We start from the raw sequence: 22,253 nt of genomic DNA, 5'->3' as shown, positions 1-22,253 counted from the left end.
TGACTTTAAATGATTGCATGTGTTTGTGTAATTGATTATATGTTACCTTGAGCAGGAGCTGGTATTTGGTAATCCTCTGGATGGGTTTAATGAGAAAATCACTGATAGACAGTCTGGAGTTTATCTCCTGCTGCACCTCCTGATAGAAACATCAACAACATCATCAAACTGAGTACTTCACCGGATCAGCACATGCTGCCTTTCCACCGACAGGGTACCAGTGCATAAAATTATGTTATTTAGAAATATTGTATGATAAGTATGAATTGGTTGCTAAGAACTTTGATGGCTGCAATAAAAGCATAAAGATGCTGAATTAAATTACTTTGGATGTTTAATTATGTTCTCAAAACTTGTAAGACACATAAACAAAGTGGTTCACAGATTCCCTGGCGAACACTGAGTCCAGTGCGAGAACCAGCTCCATTTTGGTGGAAAAGGGGCATCAGAGGAGGCAAAACAGAGCTGTCCTTCAATAACACTCACCTCAAAGTATGTGTCATATTCAGCTACCACAAACTCTGAGCGGGGCTTGTTCTGACAGTAGATCACATACATGTGTAACCTTCTCTCCTGGATAACACAAGAAGACAATCAAATGAGGTTTACTACACAAACACATGTTAGTTTTTTTTATTTATTTTTTTTATCATGGTGGGAATTTTCCATTGAATATTATCTCAGTTTATTGCACACAAAAGAAATAGCTCTTTGGCTGAACTTGAATCAATCATGGACAGTGGTTCCAGGTGTTTGAAATGGGTTTTCTTTACTTAGATTTATTATGTAATCTCAACACAAACACTTTGTGTAGGAAGAACATAGTTGAATTGGGTAAACCCAACAAAATTAGAGGTGTCAATATAACTCAAATAAATATCTTTTATTTCTTTATGTACTTACTCTGAAATTGAATGTTAGCATGCTAAATACATGCTGGTTGGAAGCACTATAGAGTGTAGTTTAGTAACTATGCTATAGTTAGCACAGCATTTGCTCAGCGAAGCGAGCACACAATCTCATGTGACATTACCTGTCCTCATCTTTAGCTCAAGTTCCACTCTTCACCATAATTGTAACCCCCAAAACTCCAACATAACAGAAACTCTTCTAAATCTCAACATAACAAAACAGTAAAGGTGCACTCAGTAATTTTTTTCCTCATTTAAAAGTTTTACTCCTAAAGAAATGAATAGTTATTTTTAGACAAAAGTATAAAATCATTAGCACTTACATGAGATGAAGACATATCAGTCATATCAGTAACCTTATAAAAGCCGAATACTACTCGCTTAATCTCAGTAACCTCCCTGTTATCAGACACTTTCACTCATGGATTAAATTAATCATGGCTGACTGTTAATAGTATTTTTTATTTTTTACAATGGCATTGGAAACTAAAATCTACCATGTTTGAATGATGCTGCTTCCAGGCCACAAGGTTTCAGTGTAAGTCCAAGACGACATATTCACAAAAATGACTGAGTGCACCTTTAAATACTAAATTTGTATCCCCCTTTATATTCATCTTGCACAAAAACACATGAAATAACACTTCATTTTAACATTTACTCTCCTTGTCGAGTCTCATGCAAAGCATGCTGGGAAATGGAAATCCCCTGCCCAGTTTAATCAATGCTACATTAACACCACAAAAAATATTAATGTAGTCCCAACTCAAATGGATTAAGTAAGCTTTAATTTTTACAAATTTAAATAGATAGAACACAATGAAATCAAGTCATGACAAAATGTTCCAGAATTGTGTTGCTTTAGTTCATTTTAATTAAGTAAATTGAACAAGCAGCAAAAATAAAAAAAATGTTTGTGAGTTAATGTTTTTTTTTCTATTCCTTAACACTACCCCTAAATCTAACCTTTGCATAAAACTTTCTGAATTTTTCCAATTTCATTAAGACATTATATATAATATAAAAGTTAATAATAAGCTGTTCCCTATCTGTCACTCACTCGACGTTGGTGTCGATGTAGTGACACTAGGGGTCACTCTTGGGAGCCCGAGACACCTCTGGTCTTTGATAAAAGGCCAATGAAAATTGGCGAGTGGTATTTGCATGCCACTCCCCGAACATACGGGTATAAAATGAGCTGGTATGCAACCACTCATTCAGATTTTCTCTTCGGAGCTGAACGGTCATGCTCGCTGAGCTGAATACTACTGTTCATTCACCTCTGCTGGATCTGATGGCACATTTCAGGCTTCTCCCTCCTCTGCACTGCAGAGAATGCCCCTGGGCGCTTCGGCAGAAAAACTAGAGAGTATATTTTCTGAAAGAGCATTTTTCCCCTCGAAAAGAGTATATATTTCTCTAAAAGAGCGCACACACGGAACGTCTTTTTAAAGACGCGTCTTTTTAAAGATGCTTTTCCGATTGTGTGTTATTCCTGGTTGTGCTCGTTATCTCTCGCCTTCTAACGGTCACGATCACTGTCTTTCGTGTCTGGGCACTGCTCACGCGGAGACAGCATTCGTGGATGGTCATGTTCTCATTGCGAGAATATGTCCATGGCAACGTTGCGGTCGCGGCTCGCCTTCGTAAGAAAGCGAGCCACCCCAGAGGCTCCCGCCTCGGTCCTTTTACCCACGGGTATGAGGCCAGCGCGGCTAGCACTGGGGGTGATTTGGGGACGCCAATGGGACCGCCTCCGCCGGGTATCCCCCGCGGACCTCCCATTCTCCAGCATGCTCGTCTGCCCCGATCGGGCTTCCGGGTGAGTCCGCCGGCTCGTCTCACGGCGAGTTCGACCTCTTATTCGGAGCCCGCGAAAATGATGAGCTCTCGAGCGCAGCATCGGAGAGCGGGCTCGTCCAGTCGGAAGCCTCAGCTGGGCTCCTCCCTTCGGGGTCGATCGCCCAGTCACAGGCTGACGCGGAGATGATGACATGCTTTCCCAGGCAGCCGCGAGCGTCGGTTAGAGTGGATTTCACCGCTCTTCCCTGAACCCTCGCGGCTCGGTGATTGGTTCCTGGGCTCACGGCGCCGCTCAAAGCCACGCCCCGCCCCGTTCCTTTCTTCCCGGAAGTGCATGAAGAGCTGACAAGGTCGCGGGAGGCACTTTTTACTGCCCGGTCCCGATCTTTTCAGCTATCCCGCTCTCACTACCCTCGATGGTGGGGTGGCCAAGGGTTATTCGGCAATCCCCCGGTGGATAAAGGCATGCGTGGTGCACCTATGCCCGCAGAGCGCCGCCACCTGGCGCGGGTGCCCAAAGCCCCCATCCAAGGCCTGTAGGTTTACGTCGTCTCTGACGGCCAAGGCCTACGGTGCCGCTGGACAAGCCGCCTCTGCCCTGCACGCCATGGCTCTCCTGCAAGTCCGCCAAGGCGCTAAAGGAACTGCACGAGGGTAGTTCCGCCCCAGGATTCATGCAGAAACTGCGCTCAGCGACCGACCTCACTCTCCGAGCGGCGGACGTCACGGCGCGGTCTCTCGGGCGGACGATGGCCACACTAGTGGTCCAGGAGCGCCACCTTTGGCTCAACCTGGTCGAGATGGGTGAGGCCGACAAGACACGATTCCTTGCTGTCCCCATTTCCCAGGCGGGCCTATTCGGCGACACCGAGGACTTTGCCCAGCAGTTCTCGATGGTAGAGCAGTAGATGGATGCTAGCCGGCATATCCTGCCCCGGCGCGGCTCAAGATCCCGCACCCCATCTACTCATCGCCAAGAGCGTCCCCCTGCAGTGACTGCACCGGCTCCGCCGCAGCCCGCCCCTTCGGCCTGGCCCCGGCGTGGAGCCCACCGCAGGAAGCAGACGCCACCCGTCTCACGGCCGCCCAGAACCCGTGAAAGTCTTCAAAGCGCCCTTGAGACGGGTGACCCAGGGACAACGAAACCCGCTGCTCTGGAGCTGGTAAGCAGATCTTCATCTTTCTGTTACCTTTTGCATTTAATTGCGCTGCATGCCCAAGTGGCTGCAGTACTCAAGAGCTCAGCAAGAGTGGTTTCCTTGTTCCCTGGGTCACGTATCCGGTGTGTATGGCTGGCATCACGACCACCATCCACCACTCCATTTGGCAGGTTGGCACTCCAGCGGCGGTCTCCCGCCCTGAGCGCCCAGCTGTGGCACAAATCCGCCCCCGATGTGACAGTCTCCACGGGTCACGAGGACAGGCCTCTTCCTCCCCCGTCCCAGGCTGTTCCGGGGGTGGTCACAAGGAGCCAGGTAAGTGCTTCGATGTCCTCGGACTCAGCACAGCCACGACGTGGTGTGGCACCTCGAGCTCCGCCCCGCCCCGCCGCGAGGCCCCACCTGCCGGTACATCTGATGACGTTGTCCCTTTGGTCCCCCTTGCGCGGAACTTGGACGCATGGCTTGCGCCTTCCAGTCCGTCACGAGGGCTGGTCCGGACCGTCTGACTTGGCTGCGCGATTCACTTCGCTGGGCATCCGCCCAGGTTCAGCGGTGTCCACTTCACCTTGGTGAAAGACGAAAATGCTGCTACCTTGCACGGAGATCGCTACCCTCCTACGGAAGGACGCGATAGAACCTGTCCCTCCAGCCGAGATGAAGAAAGGGTTTTACAGCCCCTACTTCATTGTACCGAAAAAAGGCGGTGGGTTGCGGCCAATCTTGGACCTGCGAGTACTGAACCGGGCTTTACACAGACTCCCATTCAAGATGCTGACGCAAAGACGCATTCTAGCGAGCGTCCGGCATCAAGATTGGTTCGCGGCGGTAGACCCGAAGGATGCGTACTTTCACGTCTCGATCCTTCCTCGACACAGACCCTTCCTGCGGTTCGCGTTCGAGGGTCAGGCATATCAGTACAAAGTCCTCCCTTTTGGCCTGTCCCTGTCTCCTCGCGTCTTTACGAAGATCGCAGAGGCTGCCCTTGCCCCATTAAGGGAGGTGGGCATTCGCATTCTCAACTATCTTGACGACTGGCTAATCTTAGCTCACTCTTGAGACGTGTTATGCACACACAGGGACCTGGTGCTCTCACACCTCAGCCGACTAGGGCTTCGGGTCAACTGGGAAAAGAGCAAGCTCCTCCCGGTTCAGAGCATCTCTTTTCTCGGTTTGGAATTGGACTCGGTCTCCTTGACGGCGCACCTTACGAACGAGTGCGCCCAGTACAACCTCCGGGTGGAACCAGTTTTGTCCCAGGTAGTGGCACGCAACACAAGCGGATAAGCCCGGGATAGCCGGCCGGGTGTATCGCTTGCACATAGCGCCTTCCACCTCCTTTTGAGCTGAAGACGTGCGCTGTTAATTCCCAGTAGTGTTCACAAAAGTCATTCCCTGGTTGACTTCCTCCGAGCCCTGTGGCAGTCGAGTTTTCGGAGAGACTCGCTGCTGGCCCAGTACATGCGCTAACTAAGAGCCCGGTTCTGGGGTAGGTGCTCCGCATGTGGCGGTTCCCTGTAAGGCTAACCCCATGCGATCTATATCTTCCGCTAATTCATTTCCCTGCTGGCACACTGCATCTTTCTTGGGCAGAGCCCCTCTGCCCCAGTCTCCATGTTGTAGTAACTCCTCCCCCATTGGGCAGGATCTACCTTGAAGGCTCTCCACATGGTTGGAAAGACCATGTGATGTATTCTTCCACTTAAATATCCCCCCCTCTCTTGGGGCGAGGTGTGGTCTCCGCGGTGTCCTCCCCTTGGGAGGGACACCCCCCGACTAGACCTGGCGGCCCAGTCAGATAATCCCCCTTCTTTTTTAGGGAGTGGAAAAAGAGAAGGGGAAAGAGGCCACGACTGGGTTAAGCCTGTCTCTATCTCTGGGTAGTCGACTTGTCCCCAAAAAGGGCTGTTTGACACTCATAACTGTGATGGGGGAGGTTACGTGTCGACCTGGTGTGCTTGCTATGAGGCACACAGCAAGTCTGCCCACCACACACCGCCAGTTCACGTAACACAGTTCAGCCTTGTGGCGACCCCTAGTGTCACTACATCGACACCAACGTCGAGTGAGTGACAGATAGGGAACGTCATGGTTAATGGTGTAACCTCCGTTCCCTGATGGAGGGAATGAGACGTTGGTCCCTCCTGCCACAACGCTGAACTACCCGCTGAAGTGGCCGGACCTTATATCGGCTCCTCAGCGTAAAACCTGAATGAGTGGTTGCATACCAGCTCCTTTTATACCCGTATGTTCGGGGGAGTGGCATGCAAATACCACTGGCCAATTTTCATTGGCCTTTTATCAAAGACCAGAGGTGTCTCGGGCTCCCAAGAGTGACCCCTAGTGTCACTACATCGACACCAACGTCTCGTTCCCTCCATCAGGGAACGGAGGTTACACCAGTAACCATGATGTTTTCCTTGTAAGGACCAATGTCAAAATACATTACTGTGCAAAAGTCCAAGGCAAATTAGGTGCTTCACAAAAATATTTGTCTTAATATTTGATATCTTCTGCTTTAGTGTTTCAAAAGAAATATACATTTTAAATGTCCAAACATTCCTTTTGCAAATACAATAGAATAGAAGTATTCACGAGTCCTGCAACAGATGTTATGGACTCCACACAGCCTGGATCTGGGATCTCTACATCACTGAGTCAGTCTGGGATAACATGAAGTGACAGAAGCATTTTTAACAGCCTGTGGCAAGTTCTCCAAGCTGCTTGGACCAACCTATCTGCCAACAACCTTGAAAAACTGTGCAAGTGTACCTAGGAGAATTGGTGCTGTTTTTAAGGCAAAGGGTGGTCACATCAAATATTGATTTCGTTTTTTATGTTTACTGCACTTTGTATAAAGTTAATTGATAAATACAAATTATTCATTGGATTATTTTCGAAAACATCCTCACAATAAAACATTTTTCACAACTGCTTAAAACTTTTGCACAGTACTGTAGGTGATTTCAGGGTTTACTCTTCTTGTTGTAGGGACATTTGGTCAACACAGAATGCTGGCAAAGCCTGACCCCCATCCCCCTCTACACATACTGTATAGAATTTATTCTGTTGAACTCACATGCTTGATAAATAGCTCAGCCAGTCTATCGTGATCCTGAAGACATTTCTCCAGTTCACCGAGGAAGAACCTTAAAAGAGTGCAAAGAAAAGCTTTTGTTATGCTCATAAACACCCCTCATTCAAACCACACAAGATTCCCACCGGAAATTCAGTTTATTTCCTCCTTTAGTGTGCGTCCTACCTGATATCAACCAGGAAATTTTTTGCATGTTCAAGTTTTGCATGCTGATTTTTTTTTAAATGAGATTCTCAAAACAGATACTTTTGTATTTATGATAAATGTCTGCAAGACTGTGACAACATTATGCATCAGATACAGCAACTGTAACATCAAAGGCCTAGTAAATGGGCAAGTTTTGCTAGGTATGGGCATTTGAAGTAATTTTGTGATTGAGTACTTTAACACATAACAAAAAGAGTATTTGATTACTTGATATTTAGAATTTATCTTCAATTTTTGAACCTGTTTTTCCTATGAAAAAATTAGCACTATGCATAAACAACAAGATCTAGATAAAAAAAAACAAAAAACATAGAAACATACTTTCCAAGTCTTCTGAAGCAATACAGTCACTTTAAATAATGGCAGAATTTTCTCTTTGCAAGAACTAACCGCAAGATTTAGGTGAGAGAAGCAGTTTCAATGTTGGCCACGGCAGGCAAAGGCACAAAGGAAAATCAAACTGTAATATACGAGAAGTGTTTTTTTAAAAAATTTTTATATTTAAAACTGAACGAGTACTCGATTAATCGATTGCTTGTGCACATCCCTAGTTCTTGCTTGCAAAGCAGCAATGACGTCACTGAAATATTTACATACTAAATTGCAATTAGTCTGGACCAGCTAATGCGCATGCGCGTTCTTGAGTTGATTGACAGGCGGTGTCTTTATCTAAAAGGTGATTGGCTCTTGTACCTGTAAGGTGGCCATTCCAATTTCTCCCATTCATTTTAATACCAGTGGTCCGTGTCTTCTATACTGTCTCTGTATATAAACAACACAGGCAAAAGTCCTGCAGTTTATTTATTTATTCTTTGTGTTTGTTTGTTTGTATGTATGCAGACATAAAAATGGTAGTGTATAGTAGGTTCGGTTTAAATATTGTTTATTTGCTTTTGCAACTTTTCTTCTGATTATTTTAGTTTTCTGCTACACTCAGAGCCGCTGAGTTCAGTGTGAGCCACGCAGCAAAAATAGCCGAAACTATCCGCTCACTGGGATGCTTCATTACACGATTCACGCTTGCAATGTGAAGGGTGTAATCTGTTAACATGGGTGCCAAAACGTGCTGCTCATGACTCACTCACGCCCCGCTCACGGAGGATATGTGAAACCGGAGTAATGTTGGTAGAGTTTTTGACAACATGATAAAGAGATTACTTACTCTTTATGCCAGTCGTAGATTTGATGAATGTTCCCGAAGACTATTTTATCCTTCCCAGTCATGTCCTCAGGAACACCTTTCTCTCTGATCTTTCTCATAAAGCCCTGAGATGAGGAGGAAAACAGACATTTAGAGATCCTTAAAAACGAACATTACTCAAAAAAGGTTATTTGCAGCACCTTAGGCTGAACAAAGAACTCTTTTCTTATCAAGAATTTTCAGTTTAAAGAGTTCTTGAGCTGCCTGTGTGGCTCGTGGAGATTGAAAATGTTAAATGTTACATTACAGCGTGTCAGAAAGTAAATGAGAATTGTTATAGAACTTTTAATAAAGGGGCAATATTTAGGCTAATTATCAGCCCCTGGAATTGATCATGGGCAATTATTTACCCTTATTGGGGCATATTTTTCTAATTATTATAAACACACAGTGTGTAAGTTTATTTATGCCAAATACTTTAACTACAATTTTATCTATTAATAGAGACAAGGAGCTCTATTTTTGTAAGCGCGCAGAGTGCAGCGCTATGTGCAAAGACCGTGCGCTACGCGATTTAGCTAAAAGCACTTGCGCATGCTTGCACGAAAATACCAAAACTTCATGGCCATACCCACTGACACTGCGCTTATGACTTATAGCATAGCACTAGCGCTCTTAAAATAGGGCCCAAGTTCTCAATTTTGACAACTATGGTGGTACCTATAAAATTTAATCAAACATATTCATAAATAATACACAAGACATCTTAACACAAAAATGCATGCTAGAATATGTATTTTAAATAATCGTCTAGTTCCTATAATACATTATACAGCTCTCTACCATCTACTGTCACAATAGGTTTGAATAAAATCATTTTTGTTAGTTTTTATTATTTTAAATTTTTTTTTAAATTTTAATTAAACCGTGAGATTTCTGGGTTCTTTAAAGCACCAGAATATAGATACTTTTCTAAAGAACTACAGCAGTGTTTCTCAGTCCTGATCCTAGAAAACCTCAGCACTACACATTATGGATGTTTCTCTTATCTAACACAAACACACCCATTTTAGATCTTGTAGTCTTTACTACTGAGTAGAATCAGCTGTGTTAGAAAAGGGAGACATCCAACTTGCAATGCTGTAAGTCCTCCAGGACCATGACAGAGAAACACTGAACTAGAGAATAACAAGTTCTTGCTGTAATTATAAAAGGTCCCATATTGAATGAGGCTTTTAACCCATTTTTGATTTTGACTGGAACATTAATTTTCAAGGGTGTGTGTAATTGGTAAAGGTTTGAAGAATTGTCTTTGGGGGACAAAAATCATAATACAAGAATGCACTCAGAGGGCTCTATTTTCTTGACTATGCGCAATGACAGTGCACTGCATCTTATACAATTTTCATGAGAGGGCAAGCGCAAATTTTGTGCCACTGCAAACCGCAAGTCGGCATGGGTGTGCACAAACTGTGTGTGTATTGTATGTTAATGAAGAGGCGCAAAGCACAATTTGCTATTTTTATGAGAATAAAAGATTTTAAGTTCCTTTTGACTATCAATCTCCACTTTCACATTCTTCTTCTTTTGTTTTCGATGATTTGCATTTTTCATGCATATCACCACATACTGGGCAGGGAGGAGAATTTATAGTAAAAAAGGACTTAAATATTGATCTGTTTCTCACCCACACCAATCATATGGCTTTTGAAGGTATAGATGTAACCACTGGAGTCATATGGATTACTTTTATGCTGCCTTAATGTGCTTTTTGAAGCTTCAACATTTTGGTACTGATTCACTTGCATTGTGAGGACCTACAGAGCTAAAATATTCTTCTTAAAATCTTCGTTTGGTTTCAGCAGAAGAAAGAAAGTCATCCACATCTGTGATGGCATAAGGGTGAGTAAATGATGAAAGAATATTCATTTTTGGGGTGAACTTTACCTTTAAGGCATACGGCTCTTAAAATAGGTCCCTGAATGACATTCATGCAAATCAACTGTTTTGATTGAGAACAAAAGCATCACAGTGGTTCAACCGAAAATTAACATACATTGCATCATGCCATGACACCTAATACACTATTTTATCTGTAACTTAAGACAGATTACGAAGATGGATGGACCTTTCTGTGTGATTTTGCTGATATCTAGTCCAATGTATTCTGTGCCACATACCTCTACAATGACACCCAGATCCTTCACGTAGTCTCTCTCTGTCTGTACCATTTCATTTAACACAAACCTGTGGATAAGAGAGATATGAGATATCAGAATACACATGCATAAACAGGTTTTCTTACATGACTCATAGACACCTATACATATCAGATGGGTGCTTACATTCGCCCTCTCAAGGCCTTGTTCGTCTGCTCTGTCTCTGGGTCTCTGGGTATCTGATCCGACAGGGTGACGCTGCCCAACACTGGGAAAGAGCCAGGATCTGGTGTCTGATAGAGTGAAAGAAAAAGAGAGAGACAAGAATCAAAACCAAACAAAAAAACCAAACAAGATGGACAAAACGTTCACAAACAGGCCAAGTGAGCTGACATTTAGTGCAATGAGTTACATGAATTTCAGAATTTCTTAATATTTGGTATATCCTCTTTTGCTTAAATTTTAGCGTGCATTACAGAAGGAACAAAAAGAGGAAACAAAATAATAAAAGACTGAAGAAATTCTGCGGTTCACCTTCTCCTCCTGAGTGGAGGGGTCCTTAATGATCTCCATCGGGGGAGGGAGGGGGGTGTGGGGTTCGTCTTCCTCTTCTCCCCCACTGTTCACTCCTCGTCTTCCCCTCTTTAAAAAAACAGAGAGAGAACATTATACATCGTTTAACGGAGAAAACAAACAAAACAAAAAACAGGTAGGAATCTATCATTCAAGATCTCCAACAGTAGGAACAATATTCATAAAACATGCACTTGTGCAGGAGGCACAACACGGTTGACTAGGCTTCCCTAAGATCCCTGATGTTAGGTGTGCTTTCAGAAGCAAGTGCATTTCTACGCCTTTGGCATGTGGTATTGCAACAATGTTGCTGGAATGTTAAAATGTCTTAGACTAACATGTTCCTTTCATTTGATAAAATGTAATTAGTTTGAGAAAGAATGTTTTTTATTTATTGTAAATAGACACACCTCTTCGGTGCTGTCTTGGTGTGGCGGGCCTAATTCTATGCTCTTGCGGCCATCTCGTTTACGTTGCTTGTTGTTGGGTTTTTTGGCGTTAGCATTGTCACCCTTGCCATGGCTGAGGCGGCGTACGGGACTAGTGAGCCATTTCTTTAATGTGTTTCCAGTAGTTCCAGAGCGTTTAGGTCCCGGAGAACCGGTCGGCAAAGAAGTCACCGATGTCTGCGGCTGCAGGGATGCAGCTGACTCAGATTTGACCTCTGAACTTCCCACAGGATAGTTTTCTGTAAAACAAAAATGACAGAGAAATTGAATACAGATAATGAATACAACAGTCCAACAATGGAAAATAATAGACAATCAATAAAAGTAAAAACAATTCTGAATCCATTCCAGAAGTTGTACAGAGAAACAAGAAATTAAGACTTAATTATACACTAAATTAATTGTATTGAGGAATTAAGTGTTTTGAGTTCTTCAGAACATATAGTACATTATATAGATAACATAATTTATAACCTCAACACACAAGTTAAACTCAATCGACAGCATTTGTGGCATAATGTTGATTATTTTGGCTGGTCCCTCAGCAAAAAGTGAATAGGGCCAATTTTGGGAGGGTTTAAAGGCAGAAATGTGAAGCTTATAATTTTATAAATGCACTTTCATTAATTCTTCTGTTAAAACTCATGTGTTATTTGAGCTGTAAAGTTGTTTAGATTTGTAGTTTTTACAGTCGTTTTAGGCTTTTAGTGTTTATGGCGTTACGCTGTCATGGCAACGAAGTTGTAAAATGGATAAAACTTTACACAGAAAAGGTTAGCAAGCAATTTTATTACATTAAAATCATGTCAACACCCATATTGTTTACATTTTCTGGCAATACTTTTGAAACTGTGAGTATTTTAATGTTTATGGATTGGCCCCATTCACTTCCATTGTAAGTGCCTCACTGTAACCTCGATTTTTGTTTTGGTTTATATATATATATAAACTCAAAACACTTAAGAGCATAATATATAACCTTATACTCAGAACATTTAGATCATAATATATAACCTCAGGACATTTAGAACATATTACAGTATATAACCTCAGAACATCATATACTGTATAACTTTTTAAGAGCATGTAGAACATAATACATAACCTCAGAACATTTACAACATAATGAATAACCTCGGAACATCATATATAGCCTTAACAAACTTAAGAGCATCATATAAAATCTCAGAACATCATACTCTATATAAACTCAACACACTTAAGAGCATAGTATATAACTGTATACTCAGAACATTTAGAACATAATATTTAACCTCAGAACAAGTAGAACATATTTCTGTATAAAACCTCAGATCATCATTAACTGTATAACCTCAACACACTTAAGATCATTATATATAACTGTAAAAACTCAGAACATTTCAAACATAACATATAACCCCAGAACATTTAGAACAGAACATGCAAAAGTATCTAACTTCAAAATGTGCATATAATATACAGCCCCAAATTTTTAATCTCTTTCACCAGCTTAGATAATCAAGTCTTAGAGATGCTTTAGATGAAAAATCAAACCCACAGTACCAAATCCAATAGAAGAAAACTGATTAAGCCAAGAAACCCAAGAGCTCTGCGTCTTACCTCGGTAGGCTGTTGGAAAGCAGCCCTCTTTACTCAAGTGAAAGAAAAGCAATTGTCTGGTCTCTGTGCTAGCTGGTAAGTGAGAGATGTGATTGCAGAGTGAAAAAACCAGCTTGACCTGATCTGATCATAGAGTCATTCTGTAACTCCACAAAGCAAGACATCACAACAAAGTGCAACTGGATGACCAAGGAAAATCTTTAGCATGTAAAAATATTCCAAGTTATTTTTAACCTAATGTCTATTTATAGCATGCATAGCATGCTGTCGATTACCAAAGACTCTTTTGACTCTTTCCTCAGTGTGCATTGTAAATGATCGTGAAATGTGTTTACATTAAACACACTTATAAATAGAAGCTTAAAGGAATAGTACACCCAAAAATGACAATTCTGACATTATACTACAAACCCATATGACTTTCTTCCGTGGAACCCAAAATAAAATGTATTTTTAGCATATTGTATAATGAAAGAGAATAGTGACTCCAGGCTGTCAAGTTCCATAAAGTAAAATTAGTCAATACAACTTGTGCACTACATTATAGAAAGGTGATCAAATGGCTTCAGAATACTTGAAATATAGCGCACAAGTCATATTGAATTCTTTAACTGTGGTTACATGGTCCTTTTTAGAGCTTGACAACCCAGAGTCACTATTCACTTTCATTATATGACAATAAGCCTATATAATGATTTTTTTTGTGTGTGTGTTCAACTGAAGAAAGAAAGTATTGAAAGAATTCTCATTTTTGGGTGAACTACACTTTTTTTCAATTGAAATATTTATTATTTGATCTGTGTGATCTTAATCAAACTTTTGAGGTGGGACTATTTTTATAAGTGGACAAACTTCTAGTTATCAACATAATTCCTGTGGGTGGCAAAGGGAAAGTAAATGGGTTTAACTTTATAGCTGCTCATGACATGAGTTGAAAGATTGGACAGCCAATGACATTGCACAGTGCTGCAAAAACAACTATCACACAAGTCTCATGCTGACACGTGTAATGTTCATGTGCAAAGAGGTATTCACACTGAAAGCGATCGCGGTGCTGTGCAATTGCATGAGGCTGAACTCTGCTCAACTTTGTCAGATCTCCATTGTCTCCGTCGCACGTCGCCTCAAATTGAAAAATCTCATTGAAAATTAATGACACTGCTCACCTAGCCACAACAACTCACTGTAAGTGTGAACGCCCCTTTATGGTTACACAGTACATTTGAAACAATGTGATAGCTGCATTTTTAAATGCATATTCAAGGTTCTACCTGCTTGTCAGCTTCCATTATAAATGTATTAAATTGCATTTCCTGCTTATTTATAAACACTAATAAGGCTAAAAGACATTAAGTGGCCTACAATATTCCTCATATCTACAGAGAATGGGATACTCGGGGGCCTGGGTAGCTCAGTGGTAAAATACGCTGGCTACCACCCCTGGAGTTTACTAGCTCGCTAATTCGAATCCCAGGGCGTGCTGAGTGACTCCAGCCAGGTCTCCTAAGCAACCAAATTGGCCTGGTTGCTAGGGAGGGTAGAGTCATATGGGGTAAACTCCTCGTGGGTGCTATAATGTGGTTCGTTCTCGGTGGGGCGTGTGGTGAGTTGAGCGTGGTTGCCACGGTGGATGGAGTGAAGCATCCACACGCGCTATATCTCAGTGGCAACGCACTAAACAAGCCATGAGATAAGATGCGCGGGTTGACGGTCTCAGATGCGGAGGCAACTGGGATTGCGAATCACTACGCAACCACGAGGACTTAAAAGCACATTGGGAATTGGGCATTCCAAATTGGGAGAAAAAGAGAATGGGATACCCAAAAAAAGATCATTATGTGCATTGCGTATTCATACCTGCTGCTGTATGATATTGTGAATAGCATTTACTCATTTCTGATTCAGAGATAGGGATACTGAGCTATCACAGACATTGCGTAAGTAACTTCCTTTGGGGTGGGAAAGTGACAAAGGTCACTTTTTTTTTGTTAAGAATTTCTTGAAAGAGCCATTTACCCTCATCCGCCCCTGAAACTGCTAACACCCCCCAGGTATTCGGTCTCCCCCTGCATGTCCTAATGACCTGAGGGAGTATCCACACTGACCATGTGCAGGAATAAAGCCCCTTTGTTAGAATAACCCTTAATTTCCTCAAAGTTTCACACTGTCACTGTAACAAGCGTCTGATGCCTTAACATTCCAAACATAGCACCAGACAAACAGAAGCTTCATACCGTTACGTTTTTATCTAAAAACAGGGGAGACAGCCAGTTGAAAATAACATAGTCACCCACACATGTGCACAAGTTGCTGATCCAACATTCTGTCCAGTGAACAAAAAAAAACAGGGTAAAGTATGTCCTCTACATTCACACTCACACAAAGACTGCAGTCCGGTAGAAAATGCAGGTAAGCATATTGTTATTTGGTTTATCTAAAGCATAATTCACACTGAAACACTAAGGGCCAGAATGTACAAACGCATTTTCAAGGAGAATGTGATTCTTCAAGAAAAAGAAAAAAGATCAAACAGAGCAGGCAACTTGATTTGAGCTTCAAAGCGTAGTGAAGAGCAGACGCATCGGTTTGTTGATGGAGAAATTAGGTTACAGGAAAACAGAAGCTTGAGGGGGCAGTACCACACACACCGGGAATACAGTCAACAAACATCACATTTGCTATTTCTTTCATTAGTTACATTAAGCTATATGTAAAAAAGCAAACAAGACATTATTTAAAATATTAAGATATTTTTAAGTGAGTGATAAAAAGATCAAATAATCAAAAGGCAATAATTTAAAGTGGATCCTTTAATTCCTCATTAATCTAATCCTATAACTTTAATACTTACAGATGTTTATTAAATTAACAAGTATATGCCCAACAAAATGTCCCACTGTAAAAATGTTTCGTCAGGTAACCTAAACAAAACTATTGTTTAATATGACATTAGGTTACACAAAGTTATTTGTAAGGTTCATATCAGGTAGAAATAGCCCCTTTAGGTGTTCAATATAGGTTAAATTCCTAGGTGACGCATGGACTGATAAAATGTGCACCCCAAATGCATTGTAAGTCACTTTGCATAAAAGCGTCTACCAAATGCATAAATGTAACAAGGCCATGAGAGGGCAATGTCATTTGACCTCCAAAAGAATTTCAAATCGGAGACGAAGGCATTAAAAGGACAACATCACTGCTACTTCAACATGCTGCTGCTACTTAATCAATGTTTTCGCATTTTACATGAAAACCTGATATCTGTGAAAAACGGCAGCCGAGTCGCAGACAAAACACTGGTGAGCTCATCTCAGATCTCCAAGATTCAGATCAGTGAACTGTTACATTAAACAACAGAGTTTAGATCAGTGGTTCTCAACACTGTTCCTGGAGGCCCCCCAACACTACACATTTTGGATATCTCCCTAATCAAACACACCTGATTTGACTCATCAGCTCGTTTGTGGAGACTCCAAGACCTGAATTAGGTGTGTCAGAAAAGAGATATACAAAATGTGCAGTGTTGGGGGCCTCCAGATACTGGGTTGTGAACCATTGGTTTAGATGAAGAGATTAACATAATTCCACTAACACAAAAAACTCAATCATGATCGTTAACCTAGACACAAAACACCCAACTCCCACAGGGCAACATGAACACATATATTAACATAATGTTGTGTATTAAAAGCAATTCAACTGTACGCATCTGCAGCAATTTTTTGTGTTGAGTTACGCACCTGCTCCATCACAACAGCAAATCTTTCCCAAAATCCAACTGAGACAAACTCCACAAGAGCCACACGACCTCCCACTCCGCATGCTGCTCGATCACTGTCTCACATGTGCATCCATAGACAGGTGAGAGAGAGAGATGGGAGGAGGAAGGGAGAAAGACGGGATGGGAGGTATGAAAGGCTTTGACTCTGTCAGCTTCAATACTGAAGCTCCGCTAGAAGTTAAGAGCTACTCTTAACAATAAAGGGGAGGGGCCAGAGGCGGGGCCAGGGGCCACAGAGAGATAGAAGGAGAGTGAGAGAGAAAATGGTAGAGAGATAAAGGGACAAAGAGAGGGACAGAGAGAGAAAAGGAGGTGAAAATGAGTTAAAGAGTGGAAAAAAGGGCAGAAAAATGACACCGAGAGAACCTGGGACACTGTGTCACCAGAGTTTCCTGTTTAAAGTTCCATATAATTATCCCTGAGATCAAACTGCTCACGTTATTATGCAAAAATGTAAATTTCTTCAGAAAAAATATACTCTGCTGTTTTTCAAGTGATTCATGCTGAGACAATTCAGTTGCAATTGTGTGTGAATTTTGTTTGTGTGTATGTGTGTGCATGTAGAAATCAGCGATGTCTGCATGCTGCAGTGGCCCACTTTTGAGAGGGTGTGTCTACTGTATCTCACAAGACCACTGTCCCCACTTCTGCAAGGAGCAAAGACAGATCCAGTACATAAACACTATTTTTATGCAATGTTCCCTCTAATTTTTGTTCTTGCTGAGCAAAACTTTTTTCTATTGGTCAGATACTTTGGTCACAAGAGCACCCCATGTACTAGACCTGTTCCTATTTACTAGAACTGTTGCATTCCTTACAAAGAAATATTACAAAAATGAATAACAATGTAATGCAATGTAATGTAATGCTCTATTTGGCTATACTCTCACTGAGCACTTTATTAGGAACACCTGTATACCTACTTATTCATGCGATTATCTAATCAGCCAATCATGTGGCAGCAGTGCAATGCATAAAATCATGCAGTTACGGGTTCAGTTGTTGATGAGAGAGGTCAACGGAGAATGGCCAGACTGGTTTGAGCTGACAGAAAGGCTACAGTAACTCAGATAACCACTCTGTACAATTGTAGTGAGCAGAATAGCATCTCAGAATGCCCAACACATCGAACCACAAGGCGGAATGGCTGCAACAGCAGAAGACCACATCGGGCACTTTATTAAGGCCATAGTGTTCCTAATAAAGTGCTTAGTGAGTGTATATCACATTTTGGTCGACCCCCTCTTTGGGTCACATAAATGGATATGTGGAGTGACTTGCCCATTCATTTAGCTCTGATTCAAGAAATCTCTAACCTTGGTTCCCCACATATTTTTGAATCCACCTTTTGCACTGAATGTTTTTTGTCTGCACACTAGCAAAAGTGCATCAGAAGTTACATGGCTATGCAAATGAGTTCACACTTTATATAAGGTGGCCTTAACTACTATGTACTAACATTAAATACATAGAAGACTATGTATTTACTGTGTAACTACATGTTGTTCTGCAAAATGCCCACATTTGCTGCTACTGAGTTTGAGGTACGGGTAGGTTTAGGAGTAAGGGTAGGGTTAGGGTTAGGGGTTAAAGTTAGGTTTTGGGGTAAGGGTTGGGTTAGGAGTAAAGTTAAAAGTGTAACTACAAATGTAACTCAATGCAAGTACTTTAAATGTAATTACAATGCAACAACATGTATGTGCATAATAAGTACATTGTATCAAATTATTAAGTACATAGTAATTAAGGCCACCTAATATACAGTGGGTCCCTGAATTAACATATCTTCAGCAACATACAAAATACACAATTCTCAAATACATACATCGGAGATACAACACACTCAAATTTAAAACTCATTCTTGTGTGGAAAGCCCATTCACAATGAGAACCTGTATTTGTAAAGATCAAACCCAAGAGACCTTGCTCATACAGGGACAGGGGTCAACCTGATACCTCCTACCATCTTCTACTATAGAAAATTAAGTAAGTTTAGGATAACTGAACACTCCCCTTTACAACTGCACTCAGTTATAACTAAACACACAACTCTCTTTGTGATTTTCTGAGGTGAATTGCTCAGAATGCAATAGCTCAGAATAAAAACAGCTGTTTCTAGAAAATTCTGCTGTTTGGAAAAGCACTTCAAAGCAAAGACTCCACTATGGCTGAAAAGGTGTTTAATAAAAACGTTGATAAGAAAGTTGAGTTTGTGTTGTGGCAAAACTTTTTAGCAAAATTCAAGGGAGGAGAACTGTATAGAATATTTCAACGGATTTTAGTATCCCACGATGTATAGCCAATATGTGAAATTCCTATTCAATATAAAATATCTTGTCCCCTAAAAGAAAAAAAAAAGTGTTCATAATTTTGTTCCAGGTCCTGGGTTGCCCCTACTAGAAATCTATTTATACTTGGAATAGGTTAACTATTAGGACGTCACCCCTGTAGCCTTGTTAGACCGAGTCTTTCATGCCTTTCCATGTTATTATGTAACACTTTCTGTTTATTATTACCCTGTTGCATCAGAAACGGGGTAATAAAATCAGGGCAGCAAACACACACACACACACACACACACACACACACACTCCACATACACACAAAATAAATAAAAAGTATATAGGCAGAAGTGTGGATAAGCATAAATTCAAACGACAAATAAAGACCGAAAAACCAGGGAACAACAAACAGGAGCAACTTTAAGAAGTATTCATGTTAGTGTGATTCACAATGCTGCCATCTTGGCATTTTAACTTCCATGGTAATCATTTAAATGTACATTGCTTTACTTTTTTTTTTTTAACAGAATGAAAGACAAGTTGAAATTATTTTTTGTGATAATCCACATATGTTGTCAAAAGAGCATAAGTTGTATTTAATATGAGGCCTGTCTCACGAAGATGGTTTTAATGGCTACGCTGAGTTTAGTTTGACCAAACTTTGGTTTATCAGTCTCAAGAAGGTGGGTCAGTTTTTACTATTGTACATCACCATAGTAACTTACGCTACACAGCTAACCTGTTCCGGAGCAGGTTTTGTTCTGGGTAACAGATCGCAAACAGATACTGAACCAATCAGCTGTGAGTAAAGTGACATCTGACACAATAAAGTCACTCCGACTGTACCTCTTGCTCCAAATTAAAGCGTGCTTCTCAGGGAAATGTATATATTAAGATTTAATGCATTATATATATATTATAAGATGATCTATTTAGAGAACAGGGAACCTTAACAAATGTATCAAAAAGCACATAAAAATGTATTATTGAGTTTATTTACATTTCTTGCATACCTGTATGCAGTGCGGGATGCTAAAAATAAAATACTGTTTGCAGAAGTGTTTGTATGGTGATTCTAACACATTAAAGAAATGGTTGTCCCAAAAATGAAAATTCTCTCATCATTTAATCACCCTCATGCCTTCCCAGATGTGTTTGACTTTCTTTTTTCTGCTGAAGACAAACAAAATGATTCTTAAGTGAGCTACTCTATTAGCTTGAGCTCCTTTTTCACTGTACATCTTGCCATTGCGGTTTTTAGGCACGATCATGTTTTCAAGCTCGATTACAGTTTCTAGTGCTTGACGCATGCGCAGAGGCGCTAGGAAGTGTACTCGAGCCTGAAATCATGATCGCCAAGGAGACTGCAGATGGTAAAGAGTTAGTTTACCCAAAAATGAAAATTCTCTCATCATTTACTCACCCTCATGCCATCCCAGATATGTATGACTTTTTTTTTCTTCTGAACATAAACAAAGATTTTTAGAAGAATATCTTAGTACTGTAGGTCCAAACAATGCAAGTTAAAGGTGATCATGCATTTGAAGCTCCAAAAAGCAGATAAAGTCAGCATAAAATCCATTAGATTCCAGTGGTTTAATCAATGTATTCTGAAGCAATCCAGTTAGTTTTGGGTGAGAACAAACCAAAATGTTACTCCTTTTTCACTGTACATCTTGACAGCAATCCTTGGCTATCAAGTGTAATCGAGCTTTAAATCATGATCGTGCCTAGAGACTGCAATGGCAAGATGTACAGTGAAAAAGGAGTTATATTTTGGTCTGTTCTCACACAAAACCAAATGATGTGCTTAAAAAGACTTTGATTAAACCACTGGAATCATATGGATTACTTTTATTCTGACTTTATTTCCTTTTTGGAACTTCAAAGGCCTACTCACTATTCACTTGCATTGTGTGGACCTACAGAGCTGAGATGCTCTTCTAAAAACCTTTGTTTGTGTTCTACAGAAGAAAGAACTTCATACACATCTGGGATGGCACGTGGGTGAGTAAATGATGAGAGAACTTTAATTTTTGGGTGAAATATCCCTTTAAAGAAGTGTGTATTTTGTGACAAGTCTTTCTACCTGAACAAATATTCTAGTTAAAATGATATTGTAGGCTAAAAAACTTCAGCGACGTCAGTGGTGTTTCTTCTTGCTGTTTAAATGTTTAAATCCTTAATCTTTCTATAATAATCTCTTGATCTTCATCTGAGAAGTAAATCACGCTGAAATTCTCACGAGAAGTAAATCGCGCGGACTCATACGCATTGGCTGTTCATGACAATATTCAGTCATTCGGGTAAGCATGGCCTCAAGATCAAACACTGAGTTGACTGAGAATGTTTATAGCGAGAGTCTTGAGGTCACTTAACCCGATCTAAACCTGTCTAGATCTGTTTCGTTTTGTAAACCTGAAACTTGCTCTGACAGTATCTTTGTGAAACAAGCCTCTAGAATATTCCTTTATACATAAACAGGCATGTTTGGACACACCTGCTGTACTCATTCTTTTTGTTTACTGTTTTACATGTTTTAGAATAAAAGTCATCAGTAGTCTAGCCAAAAACGTTTGGGTGGACGGGCCAAGAGATATCAATTACATGAGAGCTGTAAACTTTTTATTTATTTTGTTTTATTTTTTACATTTTTTATGTTTGGATAATTGTTTCCAGGGATGGATTTAGGGCATTTAGACAGCTTCTACTTTGAGAATATTAAAAGATCAATCAACAATATTCGTGTTTTAGTACATTCAGACATTTTTATTTTATTTACATGCATAACATATGGAACGTTACGAGGTCTTATGGCTGAGAACATACAGTATATTTATTATTATATGGGGATTAGACATTTTAACCATAGAATGGATCAATTTTGGTAATTTATTCCCCAGAACAATTTGCTGGTGTGTCTTTGGATGGATATAAATGATGGAAATGGGTATTGTTGCTAAGTCTCTACTATGGTTTACTGTCAATAAAATCTGTTATTTCTCCACCTTGCAGCTCTACTCTCATTAAAGTAGGGGGGGAGATGACACCATAACACTTTACAATAAGGTTCCATTCCTTTACATTC

The 22,253-nt window shown here is 40.9% G+C and overlaps 1 protein-coding gene across 1 annotated transcript in view; it reads right to left on the bottom strand.

Annotated features, from left to right (window-relative positions):
• LOC127446262 (kalirin-like) overlaps positions 1–22,253 on the bottom strand; it is a 158,422-nt gene that overhangs the window by 11,681 nt on the left and 124,488 nt on the right. Inside the window, exons 35-42 of the mRNA XM_051707027.1 lie at positions 11,462–11,739; positions 11,013–11,120; positions 10,665–10,771; positions 10,500–10,566; positions 8,341–8,444; positions 6,954–7,023; positions 487–573; positions 47–139 (exon numbers count right to left, since the gene is read on the bottom strand). Of these exons, the coding sequence (XP_051562987.1) occupies positions 47–139; positions 487–573; positions 6,954–7,023; positions 8,341–8,444; positions 10,500–10,566; positions 10,665–10,771; positions 11,013–11,120; positions 11,462–11,739 (914 nt within the window). The remainder of the gene's footprint in view (positions 1–46; positions 140–486; positions 574–6,953; positions 7,024–8,340; positions 8,445–10,499; positions 10,567–10,664; positions 10,772–11,012; positions 11,121–11,461; positions 11,740–22,253) is intronic.

The sequence above is a fragment of the Myxocyprinus asiaticus genome, chromosome 9 (assembly GCF_019703515.2).
Source record: "Myxocyprinus asiaticus isolate MX2 ecotype Aquarium Trade chromosome 9, UBuf_Myxa_2, whole genome shotgun sequence".
Classification (NCBI taxonomy): domain Eukaryota; kingdom Metazoa; phylum Chordata; class Actinopteri; order Cypriniformes; family Catostomidae; genus Myxocyprinus; species Myxocyprinus asiaticus.
This window is presented reverse-complemented; position numbering and strand designations above follow the sequence as displayed.